Source organism: Lonchura striata, chromosome 1 (assembly GCF_046129695.1).
Source record: "Lonchura striata isolate bLonStr1 chromosome 1, bLonStr1.mat, whole genome shotgun sequence".
NCBI lineage: Eukaryota > Metazoa > Chordata > Aves > Passeriformes > Estrildidae > Lonchura > Lonchura striata.
In genome coordinates, this window is record NC_134603.1 from 27,490,742 (window position 1) to 27,514,099 (window position 23,358).

General features: G+C 38.6%; 1 protein-coding gene across 2 annotated transcripts; it reads right to left on the bottom strand.

The window, feature by feature from the left end:
* Positions 1–4,213: 4,213 nt before the first annotated feature.
* Positions 4,214–15,311, bottom strand: LOC110477475 (carbonic anhydrase 3). 2 transcript variants are annotated; one of them, XM_021543267.1, is made up of 7 exons: positions 15,275–15,311; positions 15,003–15,200; positions 11,537–11,655; positions 9,598–9,690; positions 7,927–7,992; positions 5,509–5,664; positions 4,214–4,333 (listed from the first exon to the last, which is right to left on the bottom strand). In XM_021543267.1, exons 1-7 carry the CDS (start codon positions 15,309–15,311, stop codon positions 4,214–4,216), a joined length of 789 nt encoding a protein of 262 aa, XP_021398942.1. The 2 variants fall into 2 exon arrangements, with proteins under 2 accessions (XP_021398942.1, XP_021398944.1); XM_021543269.1 differs by having other exon boundaries at positions 7,927–7,962; positions 9,574–9,690.
* Positions 15,312–23,358: the final 8,047 nt, after the last annotated feature.

Genomic DNA, 23,358 nt, shown 5'->3' on the forward strand with positions numbered 1-23,358 from the left:
TCACTTAATGGTAATTTTCATTCTCACATATACATATATTCCTATTAACCCCTCTTTATTTGCACTCATGTTCTTCACAGTCATCCTTATTGAAAGTGAGCTATTACTTTAGACTGTGGACTTATATCTCCACTTCCTCTGTTTGAAATGCAAATTGCATTTCTTTCTTCTCCATCCTCTTTTTTTACAGAAAATTTTCCATCTTCTATGTATTTTTTCCCAAATAATTGTCTAGTGGAAGGTGTCCCTACCCATGGCAGGAAACAGTTGGAACTAGATGGTCTTTAAGGTCCAGCTCAGGCATACAATTCTACAACTATTTTGCTCATTAAAGTTCATGGAGAGTCTTGAAAGTATTCTACTACTCAGTCCAAATACAGTTACAATTTTCTATAATAGCAATACTGTGTTGGTATTTATTTTCCCAGTAATATAACAAGTTCTCCATCTGTATTCAAATCTGGTTATGTGCTTTAATGTGAGTTTTTCTGTCTCTCCCTAACAAATAATTTAATTTTATTGCACTTTTTTGCAAATCAACATATACAGCAGCCATAAACAGAAAATAAGATGCTTTAAAAAATATGTTTAAAAAAATATTGAGTCTGATTTGATCTCTGATTCATCGTTGGTTGTACATTACCTCTTGGGGGAGTGAAGAATGTTATAAAAAGTTCTATTAAATTCTTGGGAGTGAGGAATCTTATAAAATATTCTATTAAAATTTTGTCCTTGAAAATAAAATAATTCCTGAATACATGCTTTGTGCTTCAGTATTGGCAAAGATAAATGCCAGAATTCATTGAGATGAAAGGCAGATAGACAAGGTGGAACACACATCATACAACTGCTCCCTTTGCTGAGACATGGGACAAAATGCCTCAGGAAGAAATAGATAATGTTCTATTTTGTCCAATTCCCTGAAAATATGAGCATTCTTCAGTGCTGATTACTCAGCAGAAAAACATCATCAAGGACATCCGGGAGCAACTTTCTTTGAGATACAGAAAAAAAGAAGATATATGTTCTTTTCATGTTGTAGTAGAAATGCAGCATCATAGCTGGTTGTATATGAGGGTCATACCAGGAATTCACAGTCCAGATACAAATTTACACATGACTAAAAGATGGTGATACTTGTTTCAGTTAGTAAAGAAAACCTTTGAAACTACAGGAATAAGATTTAAATTTTTCTAGTAATTTCTCTTGTGAGGTGTTGGAAACTAGGCAAGTTTTTGTCAAAACCTAATAGGTGGTAATCAATGTGAATCACTTGGCTCCCCTGCTGTAATTAATATACATTATACATAATAATAATACATTATTATATATTAGCATTAGTATTAGTGCCTATAATATACATTATAGGCACTAAATTCATAAGGATTATTTACGGGTTTGTTGTTTTTGTTTTTTTTTTCTCTAAGGTACATGGGGCAGCAGGATTAGAATCCACATATTCTGACTTTGTCACCAAGGTAATCAGTGCTGAGCTACACTAGTCGTCAAAGGAAGAAAGGCAATAGAACAAAACTCTGTGCACTTTATTTTTCAAGGAAAAAAAAAACTTTAAAGCATATTTTTTATGCTTTAAATCTGATGCTTTTGTGCAACAATAGTTCGAAGAGAGAATGGCATCAGAGGAGATGCATGAGGAAGCGATATAAATTTCAGACTGTATTTTCCTTTTTGCTAGCATACAAACCAAATGTTGGTTGTTGGAACCAAAACCACTATCTCAGCAGTTCATAAATTTCTACCTATTCTACCTTTCAAAAGCAGTATAGGAAACATGCAAACCAAGCGAAGTGCATTCATTCTGTCATTTGCAGGCAATTATTCTTTAACAAGTTTGTGTGCTTCAAAAGTATAAACTAATCAGGAATTTTCAGAACTATGTAACATTTCAGTTAAATTATTGATATACTTCTTGTACTAAACTCCAACAGCTAAAAAGTACTAAAATGTATGTCCCCCTTGTGTTACAAGCATATGTACCAAAGAAAGGAGCAGCAAGGTATTCTAAGTTTTTTTGCTACTCTCAGTCATCACTTAGCATAAAAACAGCAATCAATTTATTTTTTATGTAAGTCAATTTATTGATTCTCTCAAGACATACAAGCAGTTATTTCAAGTGCTGACAACTATTTTGTTTTATTGCCTCAATAACAAGAGAATAAAACACCACAGTCAATGGCTTTTAGGTTGAAAGACTCAAACCATTGTCTCAGTTACTCATGTTAAAATTTTCTCATCACCAAGATCAACTGCATATGGATAAAAGAAGAAATTTTACACATAAGACATAGTACAGTAGGAAAAAATTGTTGCTTATGAGCTTTCTGTTGTAACATTTTTATGTGTTGAGAAGATTTACAGATTCAAAAGTTTAAAGAAGATCTGAAGGGCTCCTAAAATCAATACCCTTGCAAGTGCTGCACTCATAATATCAAAAGCTGATCTTCTGATAAAATTAAGGCAGTGCCAAAACATTTGTAAACAGGATTCAATCAATACTTTATCTTCTACTCACATTAACTTAGTTTTTAAAAAGAAACTGCTTTATACTAAGCAAAATACATTCCTAAAAAACTAAAATACTAACTTTCAATGGGAATTCAGCAATTCTTAGAACAATTCTAAATGAATAAAAAGGATCAAAATCTACCCTCAGTTTCATTTCTGCATTTGCACTGAATTGTGCTGGTAAGAACAGCAGAATTTGTCCAGTGTTGCCCATTCATTACTTCTGTGTTGAAACATCATTTTTCTAGTAAAGGTGGAAAGTGAAATAGTTAAGGAGGACTGGGAAATGCCTATTCCAGCCATTTATAGCCCTGTTTTTTCAGACTTTGACATAAATGCTGCTGCGAACATGTTTGTGAACACCTCCAGAAGAACACCCACTGCTACCTAGAGTAGTAGTTCCTGTGAGTCACAGGAACACAAAGAACCCAGAAGCTGCCTGTGCAGTGGGGTTCATGCACCACCTTTGACCATCCAATCTCCTGTATGTCCAATACTGAATAATCACCTGGGTGTTGAATGTAATGTAGATCTTTATTCACATGATCTGTATGTGGGTTCAATAGTACTTGTACACTGAAATGATAAAGTTTATGAGATGAAGGACAGGGGAAGTTGATATAGATGTTTCTGTCTGCCAGTGATTTCTTGCTTGGATCATATTTGAAAGCTGATGTGTCTCCCCGGAAAGGAATTGAGCCAAACAGAATCCACTTCTATTCTCCAGCTACAAAGTCAAATAAACAAACACTTAGGTGACTTAATCTGGGTTTTTCGGTAGTGGGGATGGCAAAGGACACATATGAATCATCCAGAAATATCCTTTCCATATACAACAAAATCCCTAACAGGTGAAACCATTATGGTGTCAAATACAAGAAGCAGGCAGAATATCAAAAATCCATCATTCTGGGAGATAACAGAGAGCAGCAGAAGAAAGACACTTTCCCCTCAGCAATACCAAAGCTGATATACTAAATGCAAGGCAATATGAAACCAGCAGGACTCTACACTGGACGGGTGAAGTAACAGAACCAGTGAAAGAAGAAAAGATCAACAATGGCAGTAGCAGGATATGGTGAAGACAGCAAATACTGAAATGACAACAAGGTCTCTTCTTCACACAGAAACAGAGTATGAATGATTTTACTCTCAGAATACTAATCTAATCTTAGATAAAAAAACTATGAACAAGACAGGGAAGGGAGAACCTCGTATGTTAAAGGGGTACTTGGTACTTATTCTTTGGATGTTTCCTTTGAGGATGGGGTGTCTGAGCAACACCACATTGTAGAGACAGGCATTTCCCTCCTGTTCATCTACTGCTACTTCTGCTTTCCTGAAATACTGGTTCATTTTTTTTGCCTTATATATTTCTTTTGAAGTTAATTTTAAATATTGAAACTGAGACTATTTTTCTTACAAGATCACAAGGCAGAGAAGTGACCATAAATGCTCAGGCATTTGTGGTCAAGAATCATTACTTCTACCATTTGCACATTATGCTTAGCATTTGCATACAGTATTTTTCTGCTTTTAAAAATAGATTCACTTTTACCACTCAGAATTTCAAACTGAGAAACACAGACCTGGATCCAGAGGAAAAGCAGTAGACAGCAAAAACTAACTACACTTTTGTATTGTAGGGATTTTCTCACTCAGGTTCAGCAGAGTGAGACTTGAGATTTTACTTGAATGAGGCTCTCACTATCCTGCCCTTCAGGGGCTGTGGCGGGCGCCAGTTGTCAACAAGAGGGCTCATGGGTTCATTCTCAGCGTTCTTGGAAAGGCTACGGAGCTTTGCCATCTGCAAGGAAGAAAAGATCAAGTGTCCATGTGGAAGAACTGCAGACCTTACTGCCTAGAACAAACTGAGATGAGAAAGGAATTTTCTTGTGTAGTGACAAGCACACAATGACAATGTCAGTCTCTAATAATACAGAGATTACTGATAAAAACTGCTGCAGCCCAGGAGCTTGCACAGTTTCTGTGGATCTTCACACTTTTCATCCACAGAACAGTTCATCATCTGACCCTTGCCTGGGCTTCTTTTGGTTTTTCCTCTGATTCACACCCATGGTGTGGAAGAAGATTAGGGCCCTGCTGTGACCCATCTGGAGATGGACACCTTGTGAAAATACAACTAATCTGTGAAGGAGGATCTAGACTGATGTCAGTGCAAAGCAGTGATAGAAAAAGCTGGTGCTGAAGTTTCTATTTTGGTCTGTAAGGCAGAGATATGCCAACTGGGTTATTAAACTGAATAATGAATTCATCACTCAGCTGCTGTTATTCAAATTAACTTAATTTCAGTGTTGCTTTGTTAATAGTTACCCTTTCATCCAAATGCAAAATAAATCTGTTTTGAAAACAGCCGTTTCAGTAGAAAGAATATACCCTGACTTGTATTGCTGAAGCAGAAATTGGTATAAATAGCCAAAGTTTCTGACACAAGATCTAAAAATGTCACCTTATCTAGATAGGCTTTTTTTTTCCCTCTATAAATGCACATTTGAGCTATGTGAATGCAAGTGGTACATTATTCTGTATGAATGTTCAGGTTTGTAGGTTGTAGGTTGTTTGATCTTTCTCATTGACAGCTTTTAATAAGTCAAGGTCTGGACCAGGAAACTATTAGTCTCACTCTCCACTTAATTGTAAAGCACATAGAATGAACTGAGGCTTCCACGATGGTTGAATTTTGTGGCTCAGGGGCACTTCTACCTCAGCAGATTTTCTGGATCCCAAGAACAACACTGCTGAGGTTGTTCCAGGAAGTGTCCTAGAAGAGCACCTGATTCTCAGGGTCAGTTTTACAGCTCATTTCAACAGTGCATTCTGCAGGCAGTTTCTCACTGCCCACAGCTAAAACTTTCCCTACTGAAAAGTGCAAGGTAACACAGGGCTTGCAAATCATTGCCCTGACATCCTGAGCCACTGCTGAGAACTGGTAAAGGAGCAGCAGAAATGGCTGGAGTTTACCTGGTCTGAGCTGACTTCAATCGGCTCCCGCAGGAGAATCCAAGTGATGCACTCCTCACAGGGGGGTGTGGTGAAAGAACCGTGGTAGGTCCAGTAGTCACGAGATTTGGGGAAAAGAATTGAAGGGTCAAAATGTTGAAAAGGAGCCTCCTTCCCCTTAGGGAAACAAAAAAAAAAAAAATCTCTGCAGTAACTCCAGAGAGCTGCATCCTAAACGTCATCAGTATAGATGTTTTAATAAAGGAAACAATTAAATACCAAGATTCATGCAAGAAATCAATATCCTTTTCTTCCTGTGAAGCACTTTCCCAGCAATTAATAAAAACGGACATTTTGATTGCATTAATAAATTAAAAGAAATTAAAACTGAATATTCTTCTATTCTGGAATTATCAAAATTGTGTTTTATTTTGGGCCATTGGATAAAAATTAAAGCCTGTGGCACTGCTGGTACTGTTACTCTTTTTATCCTACAGGATAGTGGCTAGGCATTTATCCCAGATTCATTACAGTCTTCTATCTGGAGGAATTTAAATCTGCATCTCTCTCCTCCCAAGATTGTGCTCTAATTATATATTCATGGTGACACTCTCAGGCTTTTTGTTGGTGCTATTGCACTTAGTAAAAAATTAAAATATTTCCTGTAAGAGTACTGGGTCCTAAATATCTTAAAACTCAGGGTTATTACCAAAAGACAAGGGAGAAAGCAGACATCAGACAAAATTTCCTGGTAAGTCTGCCACCAAATATGATTGTAACTCCACAGGACTCTGATGAATGTTGCCCTCTGGGCAATAAAAACTAACCAAGGAAATGCAGTTCATTTCTCTATTGGTATTTTGGATTTCCTTCTGGGAAGGAAGATATATTTTTCCTATTTTCTTCTTCTATCATGGATAATCTTCTCTAGATTAGAACAAAGTGGCAGAAGCTGAAATAGTTTCTACACATCCTTGCACAAATTAAGAGTAGAAAGAGTAACTCCAATTGTATCTTCCTGGAAAGATTATTCTGCAAGTTCAACATGAATTTGCAAATAAATTCACAATATTGTGCTTTTTCAGTAAATACAGTACAGTGACCGGGAAACTCCTCTGCCTGTAATGCATCAGTGCAATTGAAACTTCATGTGTGATAATTATACCAGTGATACCACCTGTTAATCTTTCTGAAAAATAATTAATTTTGGGAAAATATCTGTGAGGACAGAAAAGAAAAAGAGATGAAATACAACATGTGGTTCTTTGCATATGCACTTATCTTTCTCTGCTTTACTTCAACTGTTGCTTTTTTCCAGAACTACTACATGTAAATGGCCAAAAAAAATGATATAGGCATTATGAGAAAAAGCCAGCAAAAGAGATACCATTGACACATCAAAGCAGGGGCATGAATAGGGTGGAAAAATAACCTTCAGTTGCCTTAGAAGAAAGAACTTAATTACATTTGAAAACTGAGTTGGAAAAAAATAAAATTAATATGACTCTTACAAAGGAGAGAAGAGCTGTCAGGTTCAGACCTGCACATCAATGGCAGTACACACATATATATATATTAAATGCAAGGAATTCTGGTAGATTTGCAAGAAAATGCCTACAAATTTGGTGGTCTGGTGGCATGTTCAAAATGAAATTAAAAAAAAATAACCAAAACCACATCAACTTTTAGCATAATTAGAATCATAAAGTTTACAATGAAGTAGAATTGCTAAGGTATATCTAGAGATTAAGTTTATTGTAAATCATAATGCAAAATGCCAATAGATGCAATATTACAGTTCTCTGCGAATAACTCCCTTCAGCAGCTGTATCTGTGCAATAGGTATGGACTGGTGCCTTAGATCATTAACTAAACTGAAAAACAATTTAGAATACATTTGCAATGCTATTTCTCCTGGTATCATAGGGAGAACTTAGGACTGGGGCAGAAACTGCACCATTTAATTCCCTTTATAAATACAGTTTCTTCTTAAAACTAATAACATTTTTAATCTCCCTTAACACTGATTGAGAGCCTGCTCCATCATTGCTACTATTTTCTTCTCATTTTAGGCAAACTAAATTTCTAACTCTGCCATGTGCATTTTTTTTGCCCACTGTTGTCTTCAAAAAGCTTTTAATTTCTTTTTGGTATTGGCTCACTGGCATATTTTTTACAGAGCAGAACCAATAAGACCTGCAGGACCAATTGTGTATGCAATGATTGATAAAAAAATCATGTTCAACCAGAATACTTACAGAAGTGAGGAGTTAAATATTTAATTAAGCAAAAGAAAGTATCATGCTCCACAGTCCAATGTATATCATCTCTGGTGCTACTGTTTGGCATCAAAATGATGCCAAAATATGCATCTGAACCACTGGTTCCTGTTTCTGTGGCTTTCCAGCTACATTATATCACAGAAAATTGTTTTAATACCTTGGTTTTAATATTTTCAATTTCTTCAAGAATTCTCTTCATCTCTGGTTTGGGAGTGTTTCCAACCTGTAATGCAAAGCACAAATACTCTATCTTTTTCATCGTGTTCCACGGTATTTGAAAGAAATTCATCCCACCCCTTCTGTCACATTAGAAAATAGCAGTCTCAGAGAATCCAGTAGGGACTGACAGAAAATTATATATGTTCAAAGAACATCCCAAATAGCAGACTCCAGTAGCTGGCTTTGCAATTTGAATGTGTGTTGAAGGACTCTAGAAGGCATCACACCTGTTTGAGGAATGGACTGCACACTCAGTGGCACTAACCAGGGCTTAGCCCTTGGCTCCTCATTCAAAAGCAAGCCACTGTGGGATGTCTGAGAATTTGGCAAAGTCTTGACGGCCTGAAGGGATGTAGTTCCTGCAGACACTTCATTCTGCAGCACACACACAGTCAGATCAGACTTGATGTAAGAGATGTGATGAATTCATGTCTAGATGACCTAGAGCTATGGGGTCACTTTATTGCCTGTGTTCATGACATTTAGCATTTACAAAAGCTTTGATATCCCCGAAGAGTAAAAGCAGTATGGGTAAGATGTTCAGTTATTGCCATGTCTTGTTCTAAAATAAATTAACTTCAATTCCTCAGAAGATAATTCAATCCTGTTTTAGTAGTATCCCAAAACCCAGTAATGGAACATGACAAATTCAGAGAAAAACAACAGCTCCTTCATCAAAGAGCAAGAAGGAAACAGGGAAAGAGAGCCAAAGAAGACAATGATACTCCTTACTTTTCTAGACCTTTTAGCTGACTTTAGCATGGTTAATAGAGATATAGTGGTGTGCTTTTTAAGTTATGTTTGACAACATAAAACTTTAGACTAAAATAGACCAAAATGAATGACAAAAGAATAATTGAAGGGAGAATCTGGACAGGTGCTGACCTTCAATTTAGACTAACCACAAGAGAAAAGGTCAGGTTGGCACACAGTGTAATAGAATTAAAATGACACTTCATCTAGTCTGTCCAGGGATACTGTAGCACAATTAATTACATCCACTTGCTTTTGCTTGTACAAATGCCACTTACTAGTGATAAAACAGTAAAAGGACACTCATTCCCTGATGGTGTGTTCAAGCTGAAATGCCCACCTGACGCTAAAAGGACTGTAGTTTCTGTAATTTATCACTGTTAGGCTGTGTGCCTGCTAGCATTTCTCGATGTCCTAGACCACATACAGATCTGATACAAGGATTACTTTCTTTCTGTCGAGTTTATAAAAAAATCAATCTGAAAATACTGCTACAATTGTTTAAAAGTTTCTGTATTTTAAGGTTAGAATGTTGAGTGGTCGTGGTCATCTTCTACCATCAATTCTTTCTTTTTGGAGTAGGTTCATCGAACTCATTTTGATTCCCAACTTGTGTGGGAATCAACAAGAGACTAGAGAAGGGAATCAGTCAACTTGCTGATGGGCAGATACAACACCTGCTAGCAGAAAAGAGACACAAAAGACAAGAGGAAACAGCCTATGCAGACCCACCTCCTCACCCAGTGTACACCACAGGACAGGACTGCAGTGCAGGAAAAAACAATGGTAACTTTTCCCCTGGCACTAAAGAGGGAAAAATACAAAAACTTACAAAGTCTGAATATTTGCCACTTACTTTGAGAAAAATGCCCACAACAGCTACACCATCAGGTTGTTTTAAAGCTCCAGCAAAATTACCGTGTTTTGGATTCCAGTGCACCATATGTAACTAAAATCATAATTAGAAATCAATTAACTAAAAAACAATTAAACCTCAATTATAAACAGAAATTAAAAAAGAAATTATCAACAGCACAATCTTAATTTTAAATTAAATTAAGAAAAGATTCTGGTACAGAGTAAGTAAAGAAATGGATACAAAAAAGAAAACTCTATGTAAGTATTTCTTACTGCTGTTCCCATGCTTTTATATTCTCATGCTTTCCATAAAGCATTGCTTTGCATTTAATTGAAGCATAGGAAAAGGGAGTTTATCACACAATATCAGACAATGCAACTATAAATAGATTAATCCAAGCACATGACATGCATACATGCAGTACATTAAACACCTATTGACATGCCTTTCATCTCTAGTACATGTTTAGGTCTTCAGGTTATGCAGATGTCAGCTCAGGGATTTACACTGGGTTTTATGTAATGCATACGTTATTGGTTTGTGTCTCTTACTACTCTCAGCGCATTGTGTTGGAAGGGAGTGGGGATATAATCTAACATTTTTTTTCTCATATCTACTTTAAACAGTGCCATATTCTCAAGTACACGATATATTTCAAATTTTTGCATCCCTGTCCAGAAAATCTCTGCTTCATGCCTACAGCTACAAATGCTGCAACCAGCAGTATGCAATCGCAGATTCTTAAAGTAACAAAAAATATAATTTGTCCTGAATATGAATGAATCTTTTGTTCTCTGTTTCTTTTCTCTTGAGGATAAGGATTTTAATGCTAAGGATAAAGCTGGAGCAACCATGTATCTTTGTTTGCAATGTAGCTAAATTACATATATTCCAGGCTTTCTTCTTCCATCAGTGAGTATTGCTAACAAAAGTAACATAAAAAGTCTGTGCTTGAACTAGCCAAGAAATAGTTTGAGGAAGTAAATTTATTCTTTTTTTGTTGACCAGAGAAAACAGAATACTAGCAAAGACTAGCTGTGGTTAAGGAATGGGAAAAAAAATCCTAAGCCACCACCTGCAGTCCTCTCTGCAATGTCTATGCACATTGACCCTGAAAATCTGCCTCAGTTTTGTCCTGTGAGAGGTGGGCAAAGCTTCTCCAAGCTCTGGGCCTTGAGTGTAGGTGAAAGGCAGGAAAACACTACTGCAGGATTTTTGTGAGCATAGGTATGTATTTTGAGCCTATTCTCAAATAAGATGGAGGAAGGAGGCAGCCTTAACTAGCAAGCTACCCTCTACCATCAATAGTTAATTTACTTATATTTAGGGCCTGAAAAAGTCTTCAGGGTCTAAAATATTCATGAATTTTAACAAACTAGGACAACAGCCCTGCAGTGGTTTACATCTAAAAAAAAAAATCAAATAAACAAACCCAAACATTATATTTTCTGTGGTTCCTGAAAATAAACCCAGATATTTTAAAGCAGACATGTTCAGCAACTAAAACATACTCTGAATCAGTTTTAAGATTAATCTAATTTTGAATGTCAGTTTATCAAATGTGCTTTTAGTGAGTTTTTCTATTCTTTTTGAAGCTAATTTGGTAACTCAAGCTATACCAGAAATGACTAAAAGCCAAAAAAACTTCAGCAGCTCTTCCTGTTTGGAAGTAACAGATTGCTTTGTCGCAAATATTTTTGAAACATTCTAAGATACCAGCAAAAACTCTGAAAAGAAATCCGTGTTAGCGGATACTTGCAGGGGACACGTGTTGGCAGATGCAGCTTATCCCACTGCATGTTAAGCAGCATCCAAAAGTTTCACCGGCGGAGAAAAGCCGGTAGCTCAATACTTCCAAGAGGGATAATGGTTAGCGCGTTCAGATGCGAGTCAGCGGGATTGCGGCCAGCCTGCGTCCCGAGCCCGCCCGTCCTACCTCCGCCGCGTACTTGACGCCGTCGATGGCGTGCTCGGAGCCGTGCTGGTCGCTGGAGCCCCAGTGCAGGTGCAGCTGCCGCAGGCGGTACGCGCCGCTCAGCGGGCCCCCCCTCAGCACTGCGGGGACACGGCGTCAGCCCCGCCCCGCCCCGCGGCTCCCCTCCTGCAGCCAGCCCAGCGCCAGCCGCCCGCAGCGCCCGCCAGCTCCGTTCCATGGGGATGCTAAGCACAGCTACACCCCAGCTGCCCAGCAAGCCCTTTGCTCCTGGCAAGCGGACGCACTACAGTTCCGGGTATGGAGAGACAAGGGAGGGTATTCACAGGTGGTTCTCGTCAAGAAAGGGTCTGTTTTAAAAAGATTGGCATTAGGGCTGTTAAATTAGCCAAAAGGTGCTTCAAAAAGTATCTCCCGTCCATGCCTTTTACAGGTCACCTTGTGCTGCCCAAGGTATATCCATTAAAGCCTTCTAATAAATACCTACTTTATTCTGTAGCTCTGTCTGGTCTCCGTTCTAGGTCAGCCTTCACAAGGTATCAAGACAACTAAACAATGGTTACAGATAGCTGCTTCCAAAAAATATTAAAATTTTTTATATTATCTATTTCTTGGAAGTGAGGGAAAACAATAAAGTTTGGGTCAAATGAGTTGGAGAATTGTTCTTGAGTCACCAACAAGGGAAACTAAGAAGCTGTTACTTCTGCTGTGCTTAGCCAAATAATGCTGACCATGCATCAGTCTGACAGTTGACATCAACTCTGACTTTCAAAACATCACACCTGCTCTTTCAGCCTGGAGATTCTTTTGAGCAGGGACTGCTTAGAGGATAAGCTCTCAAATGTATTTTCATTCATTACCTAAGGTTGGAATGAGTCGTGTTTCCTTACACAGAAAGCTGATAATGTAGTTCACAACTGCAGTGCCAGAAGGCCTTTTTTAAATAGCATTCAAGTTTGAACTTCTACCAATAGCTTTGAAGTTCAAAGTTAACATTGAAATCCTCTTTTGCCCAATGGTCTCAAATGAATTCTTGATATCCTACAAGTTGGAATACCTACACAGAGCAAAAGGTTTAACTTTGCAATTTCTCTTTTTAGTTGGTAGGTGTCACAACCATCAAGGGGAGGGCCAGAAGAAAAGGACTGTTGAGATTTAAGCATGTAGTTCCTCTTACTTTTTTACTTTGTTCATATATAAATAATCATAACTCAGTATAGTATTGAGTAATATTGAGTAAACCTTCTGTAGAAGACTTCAATGGAAAAATTATTATTGCTATTATTATTATTATTATTATTTCACCTTCAAATATAGGACCAAAAATGGCATAGAATCTAAGGCCCAACTCCTCAAAAGTATTTGGTTGCCATTTCACATTGGAATCAATGGGATGCAGGAGCTGAATTTATATTATCTACCTACATTTACAAGCTGAATCAGTGTCAGATTTGTAAATTCATTTACCATTCATTTCTTAAAGATGGCCCTTCCCAGAGCTAAAATACTGTGAAGCACTTGAAAACAGCACTGCATAACAGTATACAAATCTCTCTAACATAAAACCAAATCTTTTTGACATTCAAAATTTTTCACGATTGGAAAAAAAACTTCAACTATATTTCTTTTTCCAATTAAAATGGGATCTGTGACTACTACTTATCCTCATCTCTTAACACTGCAGAAGCCAACAAATGAAGGTAATAAAAATGTCTACAAAATTTTTCCTCGTGGTCTTTCAGAACTGTCAAGTACTGTATTTGATTCTGATCAGACATGTGCCTATGAAACACTTGAGTCCTAAGTTACTGTCCAGCAACCTGCAGAAAGTAAGGGAAGCCAGGAGTGACTGCACACACTGAAACAACAGAGGTGATTGGGAGGGGAGAGACAGGGAGGAAATGGAGGAAGATGATTTATGGGAAGCGCTGCACCAAGGGCTGCATTTAGTTTCACCAAATTGGGATCTTTCTCCAATACTGTTCCCTAGACAGAAAACCTCTTGAGCAGCCTAAAAAATTTCAGCCTTTAGGAAGCAGTAAAGAAGATGGAACAGAACCACCATGTGAAAATGTTCATTACCAATTTCCTTCCCAAGCTTTCAGTCGTGGCATTCATTTTATGCAGAGGTTTTGGAAGTGCATTCTGGCTTTTAAACAGAGCTTGTTACAAGGGCAGATGGTGATAGGGCAAGGAAGAATGGCTTCAAACTGAAAGGGAGTATGGTTACATTGGATATTAGGAAGTTTTTTACTGTGAGGTTGGTGAGGCACTGGAACAGGTTGCCTGAAGAAGCTGTGGATGCTCCATCCCTGGAAATGTTCAAAATCAGGTTGGATGTATCTTTCGTAACTTGGTCTAGTGGAAGGTGGTGATAAGGGTATGATTGGAACTAGATGATCATTAAGATCATCTTTCAATCCCAACCATTCTGTGTTTCTATGGTAATAAAAGTGCAATTTATGAGACCGTTGTGTAGAAACTGTGGTAATAAATATTAAAGAACCATAAAAATACGTAATGTAGAGACAGTCCTGGTCCTAAATAGTTGAGATTCCATCTGGGAGACATGGAACAATAACAAGTAGCTGTAGTGATAAATAAAGAAATCCAAAAAACAAAGGACTCATCCAGATAAGAGGAAAATGATCTTTCAATGTACTGTCGATATAGTTAATTAGAGATATAGTTTACTAAAAACAAAATCTCAATACAAGTGCCATCAAAACAGATGCACAGAAATACAAAGGAAAGTAACTGTTTTCCATTGATTAGATTGCTTTCCTTCTTGATGAAGGACCAATCAATACTTCATGCTTTTGAGATGTCTTTGCACTATATGATATTGTGAATTTAACATTCATTTTGACAGTTGTTGCCTATCTGCGTCCAGATCTAGAGCTCTGCAATCAAGTTTTGAACAATTTAATTTAGAGCTATGAGATTGCTCACTCTCAATTAAATAACAAAGCCATTTCATCGTTTTCCAGAAACTATAAAATGCTATTTACATAAAGTCTATTTTCATAACTTTTTCAGGCTCTGAAGTACCTGAAGAATTACCATGCAGAAGAAATCAAGATCACGGTCAGTGGAAATATATATACAAGTTTTTGGTTTACAAAGTGTCTCAGAGCATTCTAAACCCCTCTGGGGACCTCACACTTGCACCTTACACTGGGTAACTCTTGTCCCTTACACAAAACCTGAAGATGTGCTGTGTTGAAGGAGGTGACATAGGGAGAAGTCCACCATCCAGGTGAGTCTGTATTTCAGGGGTTCCTCTGCAGCTAACAGCCTTTCTATCCTGCTTCAGACCCACCTGAACAAACTCCCGGAGCACCGTTTCTACCTTCCCAAGTGACTTTTCTCTGCTGGCCTGCACAGGCAGGATACTAAAGGATGCTTTTTGATACCCGGCGCTTTGCGAACCTTGATTCCTAACAACCCTCAAAAAATACAAACCGACCTGATCGATCAAAAGTGTCGTCGAAGACGACGCGGCAGGTGCGCCCGTTGTTCAGGATGGTTTTCGCTGCCCCGGGGTCATAGCTGGCGTGCCAGGAGGCGAGAGAGGAGTCGTGCTGCACCTCCTTGCTGTTGATCTCAATGGGCGACTGCTTGTCGCCCTTGGCCAGCGGGTAGTTTTCGTGCCAGCGCTCGGGTCCTGAGGGACAAAACAAAGGAAGGTCGCCCCTGCTCAGCCGGGCTCCCGCCGGTCGCGGTGCCCCAGCCGCTCACCGTTGTCGCTGTCGTAGCCCCACACGGACTGGGCCATGCCGCCGTCCCGCCCGGCGCTCCCTCCCTTCTCCCGGCCCGGGGCTTTTATAGAGCGCCGCGGCTCCGAGTCCTGCCCGCAGGGCTGGGCAGGGCAGGGCCGGGGGCGGCCGCGGGGCACGGCCTGCTCGCTCTCCCCCGGAGGAGGCAGGGGATGCCGGCCGGGGCCCGCGGCTCCCTGCATCCCCGCCCCGCAGCCCCGGGGCCGCGGGAGAGGCTGCCTGGAGCGCCCAGCGGCTGCTCCGGCGCCGGGAGCGGACGGGGGAGCTCGATTCTCTCCCTGGGCAGCGCCGCGGGCGTGGAGCACCCCCGGTGATTCTGGACGGGCTCCCAGCGCGGGCAGGCACCCACTGCCGCTTCCCCGCTTTCTCAAATGCTCCCATGCCACAGCTCGGAAAGGCCCCGTGTCTGCCCGAAAGGATAGCTCACAGCCTGCAAAACCACTGAGCAAAGGGAGACTGCCAGCCCCAAAGGAGGCTGTTGCTGACCATTGGCTCAAGTTTGGGTTTGATGTTGTGCAGTCAGTTCTTCATGCAGGGAGCTTTACACCAAATACATTTCTCACGTTAGGCAACTTAGCAGTGGGTATTTTAGTCAGGGGAGCATTCAGATGATGGGGAATTAGCAACAGTATGGTTGTGTTAGTTGGCTTTGTCTGCACATCTGTTTTGGATACTCAGAACTTTTCTCTTAAATGCCAGCTTTGCTGCGATCTCCCACAGCTTTGTCAGTCCCTGCTAACACTGCAGCAACTCTGTCTACCTTGAGCTAAAACCTCAAGCTACATAACTCAAACTAAATACTATTCCAAGATAAATATCCGAGAGTCAGTCAAGAAGAATCACAAACCATGGAGATTTCCAAACATGTGCAGTGAACTTGTTCAAATGCTCCTTATACCTTTCAGCACAGTAATGCAACATGGAAATAAATCTGCATCTTTGAGAGGTTCTACCCTCTGTGTTGGTGAGGTACAGGAAAAAAGTTGAGAAGCTGCAATATACAGAGCTCAGGACTAATTTGGTCCTATCTGATGTCCCCAAACCATCTAGAAGATAAAGATTCCTCTTCTACTTGTGCTGTGTAGCTAGTCTAATAAATATCTAAATATGGACTTGGTTTAACATAACTAAAATTACTTTATTACATTGTGTACTAAATTCTTTTTGCTCTGAGTATAATCTAAGTAGAGATACTTAGTCCTTTGAGACACAGAAACGACAAGATGTCTCACTTAGGAATCTGCATTTGAGAAAATTTCTCTAGTGATGTAGATAGTATTTTTACATAGGGAAGATACATCAAATTAAAACTCAATTAACCTTAGCAACTTACACAATACTGTAAGAAGCATCCTTTTACTCTCTTTAAAGGAACAGAGATGCATTCATCATCAAAGTATCCTTCAAAACATGTAGTTCCTCATATCTTCTTTAGGCAGAATTCAATTAAGAATATACAAGGAGCTGACAGGTACAATGGTATGGAAGGATATATCTTTTTGCTTTCAAAAGAGAACTCTGGGGCAAAAGAAAAAGCATTTTTTTTTACTCTGCCATCAATCAAATGCATAATGTCACATTTGTTGGAAGGCCAGGCATGTAAAATTGACACCTGTTGCAATTTTAATTCAGAAATCTCAGGCATTAATCCTTTTGAATTGATTTCTACTTTATCTATCTAGAGAGAAACACTTGTGAGCTCATGGAATTCTAATTGAAGCAGCTCATTTTCTGTCTGTATAAGCAGACAGCTTTAGTGGCCTTGTTCATGGAAGTCTCAGAGAGACTTTTTATCAACTTCATACACATAAAGAATGCTCATTGGAGCCCTTTGAGGGACATAATTTGTATTACAGAGAAAAAAGTGCAAGTCAGTTCTTCCCTTAGTATTTAAATTCATTGCTCTATGTGAGAATTTTTACAATTTCCTTTATTAAAGAACCCCATCCAACCGTGAAAGTCTTCATATCTTAGCTTTCCATTGAGCTGGTCCTGTTGCACGCAGAGGAGCATCTTTTTGTCAGCTTCTGCACGTTGTGCCTTCCAGGCAGTAACTTACACACAAGTGACAAATGAAGGTACTTGGAGCCAGCCCCAGGCACTGAGTCATCCCACAGTGTCTCACCGACTGCTTTCTTTTCCTGTTGCTTTCCTCATCAAAGGAAGAGCAAAAAGCAAATGTAGTAGCACTATCTGCCTTAAGAGATAATCAGAATAACATTATTCTCGCATTCCTCAGGATCTACCTTTATTCTTTTCTTTTGATATTGTTTCAAAATTCATTATCAGCTAACTTGTAAAAAAATTACTTTTTTCAGGAAATGAACAGTTCTGTTAGAGAAATGCCATTTTAATTAAGAAAAGGTCACACCTTCAAATATTTAAGAGGAATGGTATTATTTAGTGCATTCACAACTTTATTGCAGTGATTTCTTTCTATTTTGTGAACTTCGGACATATAAAAGCCATCAGCCATCTGAAATAGCAAAGGCAAGAGCATAACAAGATCAATCTACATCATTTATGAAGTTCAGGATTTCAGTAATTGCAGGCATGGTCTTGCCCAAAACTGGCACCCAGTCACAGAATCACAGTTGGGCACCTGATGATAATTCAAAAGATTATCAAAATAAGTAAAACATGGTGGTCCTGTTGGATATCTAACACATAAGATGCTCTTCAGGGGGTTCTACATTTGTTACCTAAATGAAAGATTGAAACAGAGGCTCCAGTGCAAATAACATGCTATACCTGTGGAACACCATCTGTTGGATGTGCAGTTCAGGTGCTGCATCTGCTTCTGCTAAACAAGCAAACAGCATAACCATGCTCATCTCACTTACAAAAATACCTTACCTGAAGTCATAGAGACTTTCATTTTGAGAGTGGAAAGAAGGAAAAAGCAGTCTGGAAAATGGCTCAGAGCCATGGCTATACCCAGAGCACAGAAAGCACATACAGGAGAATGATGCATGGAAAAGTGACTGGCAGCAGTTTTGAGCTCTGCCAGCCATAACTGATTTGGCCAATACCTTGAAATAACTAGAGCAACCAAAATACTGCTTCACTTCAGCATGCCAATTTCCAGCTGTCTCCAGGAGCCAGCATTAGAGCTAGGAATGGCTGACTGTGAGGGGACACACAGAGGTAAATATGCCAGCAGCATGTAATTCCCGAATGCCTCTGCTCAAAGGTAAGGTTTTCCAAGTTTCACCATGCTCAGGGATATTTCCCATGGGTGATTTCATGCAAAGGGTTTTGCTGGAGCACAGAGTGTGCCCACATTGAGTACACTATTAAATGAGCAAAAGCATTTATTCAGTGCCTGTGGCCAATCTAAATATAAAATGTATTCTACTATATTTAATAGATTGCGGAAGAAAACAATACAACAAAAAGGAATATGATAACACACAGTATGGAAGGGGCAGCAGTGTTTTTGACATATTGCACATTGCATGCCAGGCAGTACAAGAAAAGCATGTCACTCAGTGGTTTTGATTTAGGGATGCCATGGTGGCATGCCATAGCCAAAAAAGCCAAATTGTCATATGCCTCCACTGAGATGCCATGCTATGGAAAACATTGTAGGAATGAATGAATGGAAACCCCTATTGACAGCCAGATCTTACTGGAAGATCTGCCAAAGGAAAATAAGAAGCATATTGGGTTGATTTTGCTGGTTTTATACACAATAAATTTTTTAGGTACATTAACACTTTTTTTTTTTTTTTTTTTTTTTTTGTGTAGCATCTCTAGACAAATATTAGTCAGTATTTTACTGCATCTTTACAGTTCAGAGGGTGTGTAACTCAGCAGTCTGCAGTTGACTTTAGGACCTTTTCCATCATTTTTCTGTTGTGATTTAGAACCTGCTTTATCATTTGCAAAACTTAATATTTAGTCTATGAGATACAATAAACATGAAAACAGTAAGCCAGGTTGTAAATTTAACAAAAGGAACAAAAAAAGTGAACAAGCTTTCCTTGTAACAGTCTACTAAAATAAGCACAGATTGAAGGACAAGTAATAGCATTAAAAAAAAAAAAAAGAGTAAATTTATTATTTATAACATACAAATCTGATACAACAAAAATACAGTGTGTATTTCAGACACCTCTTCCAGATCTGAAAAACAATACAGATAAACTCTGCAGGAATATGACTCTCCTATTGATTCCCATAGGGCTTTTCTTCTATGGCACTCACACTGAAATCCAAATCAGAGCTGGCCTGTCTCCTTTTATATACACTGGCACAGTCCGACCTGAAATAATCCAGGTATGGGAGTCTGACCTGTACTGTTTGCTTTTATAAGGTCCATATGTGCCTGTTTGGAAATTCCAGCAGATTGGCAACTCTTCTATATCAAGGTAGAGTTTTATGTATGACCTTTATGTTGCATGATACTCTGGCAGTAGCATTTGCCTGGGAACAGTCCTAATCAGGCCACAGAAATGCTAACATAGCTGGAGGAGTTCATAAGTGTTCTATAAGAGGCATCTCAATGAAATACATCATATAATTAGTGATGCACCAAACCAGAAATATTTCACACATATTTTCCAGTGAAATATGTCCTCCTAAAAGATGATTTTATAAGAAAATAATGTGTTTCCAACCTTAGAAATGTGGTCTTTGCAGGCAGAAGAGTTTTCATATCATAGGCATTTTCCCGAAATTCCATGAAATGTGTGTTTCCCAACGTTTTCAGAAAGTCATTCCTTCTGAGACCATAGAGTTTGTGCACTTTGAAAGGCCAGAGCATAACATCCCATTTCTATGAATATCTGGGCTTCACTTCAATAGAGTTGAAATTTCACTCTGAGACCACAAAGTACCTTTGAAAGAATCATCTGTCGATAACAAAAAGGTAACTGGATGTGTGTAAGTATAAATATTTATTTGTGCATTGCAAGTGTAAGTAGCATGTAATAAAAAAGGAGTCAGTATTAGGAAGCCCATGCTTGTCACACATATTGAACAGCAGGTATTACCAGAAGAGAGGGGAAACAAAACTGTGACAAAAAGCCTTTAGTAACCTAGAAACAATATTGGCTGGAAATGCTAATGTTCTTTTCAAAGCAGTATAAGAAAATAACAGCCTATCATGAATTGACAGAAGCAGATTGAAATAATGATATGCAACAATCCTAAGATGTAATATTTAAAAATCTATCTGGGGATACAATAATAGAGCAGTACCCCATTTTGCAGTTGATAGTACATTATAGTCTGATGGACAAAATCCTCAGATTTCATCTTCTGCATTCTAAGTCTTATTTATCTGAATTAATACTGATGCATCTTGATGGGGTCTAGTGCAATGTTCAGCTTTCTCTAATATGACCACATACAGGCTTGGGCTATGGATTCTAAAATACATCTCTACTTTAAAGATGCCAGTTAGATGCAGCTAACAGAAATGCTGTTTGTCTCACAGTTTAGCACGACTCAGCACAATGGTTTGTAAGTGAAAAAAAAAAAAAGTTTTGCTAGTTTGTCTTTCACTAGTCCTACCTTTCTCTGTCTTCATGTTCCTCAGTGTCTTTCTAAAAATTTCTCTGTGGTGTTACTCTCCATCTCTATAAATGTGTTGGTTGCTTAATGCATCTTTACATTATGTATTTTGAAAAGAAAAACACAACCCTGCTCTTTTCTTTTAATCACCTGAATGGATGCCAAGATTTCATGGCTGATTTAAGACTGATGCCAGACATATTTTAAGTGATCTAACCACACTTTTTAATTCTCAATAGTAATTTCAGTGAACTTACCCACATGCTTGCAGCAGTGCTGAGGTACAGAAATACGTTTGAAGTATGGGACAAAGTACTCAGACCTTTTCAGAACTAAGCTCTTTACTCTTGAACTTAAGAATGCTTTGGGGTATCTATAAAAGCAGTCAAATGTAATAGGCCAGTTTGAATATTCTGATTGAGTTTGGGGTTTTTTTGGGGTTTTTTTTGTTTGTTTGTTTTTTGGTTTTTGTTGTGTTTTTTTCTGTTTTTCTGGGGTTTTTTTGTTTTGTTTTGGTTTGGTTTTGGTGGTTTTTTTTTTTTTTTTTTTTATTTTGTTAGTATGCTTTTTATGTCTTTGTGGAACTGTTCCTCCCAGGCAAGAACAGAGTATTTTCCAGCACAAATTCTCTGATCTTCCTAACTGTCTGCAAGGGTTACTAAGGGCTTTGATATGACAAGCTAGATGTAAATAAGGCAATTATGCTTCATCCTTGTAAGAAAGACAGTGACTACTGTTGCACTGGGCTGCACTTTAACCTTTTTTGAGAACACTAACTGCATTATACCAAGGAGTAACACTGAGAGGTGCCCTCTGGTATTTGCTATTTTTGCTACTGCAGTAATGGTCACGGCTTATTTATAGTCCAACACATAAAGAGTTTGGTAATAGTAAACAATTAAATGCCTTTTATTCTAGCTTGAAGCTGCTAGCCCAGAGCACACTTTGCCATTTGGATCTACAGACTTTGGCCGTCCCAGCAGTGGTGATTGTACATCCTCCCAATTGTCACAGGCACAGCTCGTGGTCACTGTCATTGGAGGAGAACATGCTTTTGCCTGTGGAAAGCAGCTGAGAATATAAATCATTCTCTTTGGCTCTTCACATTTGCTTGGTGCTGGCTTGATGTCTTTCCCTCAATTCTAGTGATGCCAAGAAACTCTCTATATAGTTAAAAAGTCAACCATTCTAGACTTGTAAAATGTTTTTGATTTGCTCAGAACTGAGATCAATGTAATGTTTGTGTTCAGGTGCATTCTCTGAGGACATGCATAATGCACCAGTTCACTACTGCACAACCCAGATACAAAATAAAACAGACCTCATTTGTTGGTAGACCTTACTGGTTAATTTTAAGAAATATATTCAGCTGAAATGGATAAATAAGGATTAAATGTATGATCACGAAGAATCACAGATCAGGAAATGCCTATAAGAAATCTCAAGCCCATCAATCCTGGCAGCTTGTATGGTCAATCAGCACCTGCCAATTTCTCAAACATCCCACATGTGCAGAGGAAAGATTTCCCATCTATTCCAACTACAAATTCTTCCAGGACAGCACAACTGTAATTAAAGGGATATGACAAAAAATGAGAAGCCATTATGTTTAGTCCCATTTCAAACAGTGATGTGCTCTGAGGAGCTGTGGTTGTCAGTCCCTGACAAGTGTTCATTGCTGTATCCATGCAGAGTACAGCACCCTATTCTCTACCTCACAGGACTGTGTTAAAGATTAATAATATGATTCTTGAAAACTGTTATTCATCAAAACAGCCACAGAAGTGCTAAATGTTATCTAACTACTCGTTACAGGAGCACCTTTTTTGAAAGGGTAAATCGGGCCTGTTCTGGGTGTCCCTACTGCAGAACATCACAATCTGTTTCACTATTTTCTTGCAGAGTTGTAGTTGGTAAGCTGCATGCTGTATGGAACAGCAGAACAAGAACCCACAACAACCTCAAATTCATTTTAATACTTGTCAGTTTGTGTCCCTAAACACTGGTGTTTGTGAAGTTGGTTTCACTATTCAATTTTCTTCTGTGTGCTTCTGGCTGGGCATTCCAGCTTTAACCACGTGCTTTTTGTAAAGGTTCTCTACTGAAATTATAGCAAAGTATTTTAAGGCATTAGACACGGAAAATATTTTTCTAACCTTGCATCACTATACCTTTTTTGAGAGAGGCAATGAACCTGGTGTTTCAATTATAGGTCTTACACACACAATTGGGCAACAGGCCAACAATTTTCATCTGTGTATTCCAAGACCATTTGTTTAGCTATAAATTCAGAGATGCTGAATGCATTGTATTTTTCTTCTCTGAATTTATTAAAGGTCTGAGTTTGATAATATCTTTGGGTATAATAAAATAATAAACTGTAATCTTGTAAAAAACACCAAAAGTATTTATTATCATAAAATAACAGATAATATACCCAAACAACAAGGAAGTACAAAGAATTTCACTTCAGTCGCTGGATGCATAGTCCATGAAGTCAAGCAATCTCTACTCAACACAATTTCT

What these genes read in the sequence shown, in the direction of transcription:
- LOC110477475 (XM_021543267.1), bottom strand. Translation starts at nt 15,311, where the DNA reads ATGGCCCAGTCCGTGTGGGGCTACGACAGCGACAACG. An exon ending in TTGAAAATATTAAAACCAAG is followed by an intron (nt 5,665 to 7,926) that starts GTATTAAAACAA and finishes TGTTTCCCTAAG; the next exon opens with GGGAAGGAGGCTCCTTTTCA. An exon ending in TTGAAGTCAGCTCAGACCAG is followed by an intron (nt 4,334 to 5,508) that starts GTAAACTCCAGC and finishes TCTTCCTTGCAG; the next exon opens with ATGGCAAAGCTCCGTAGCCT.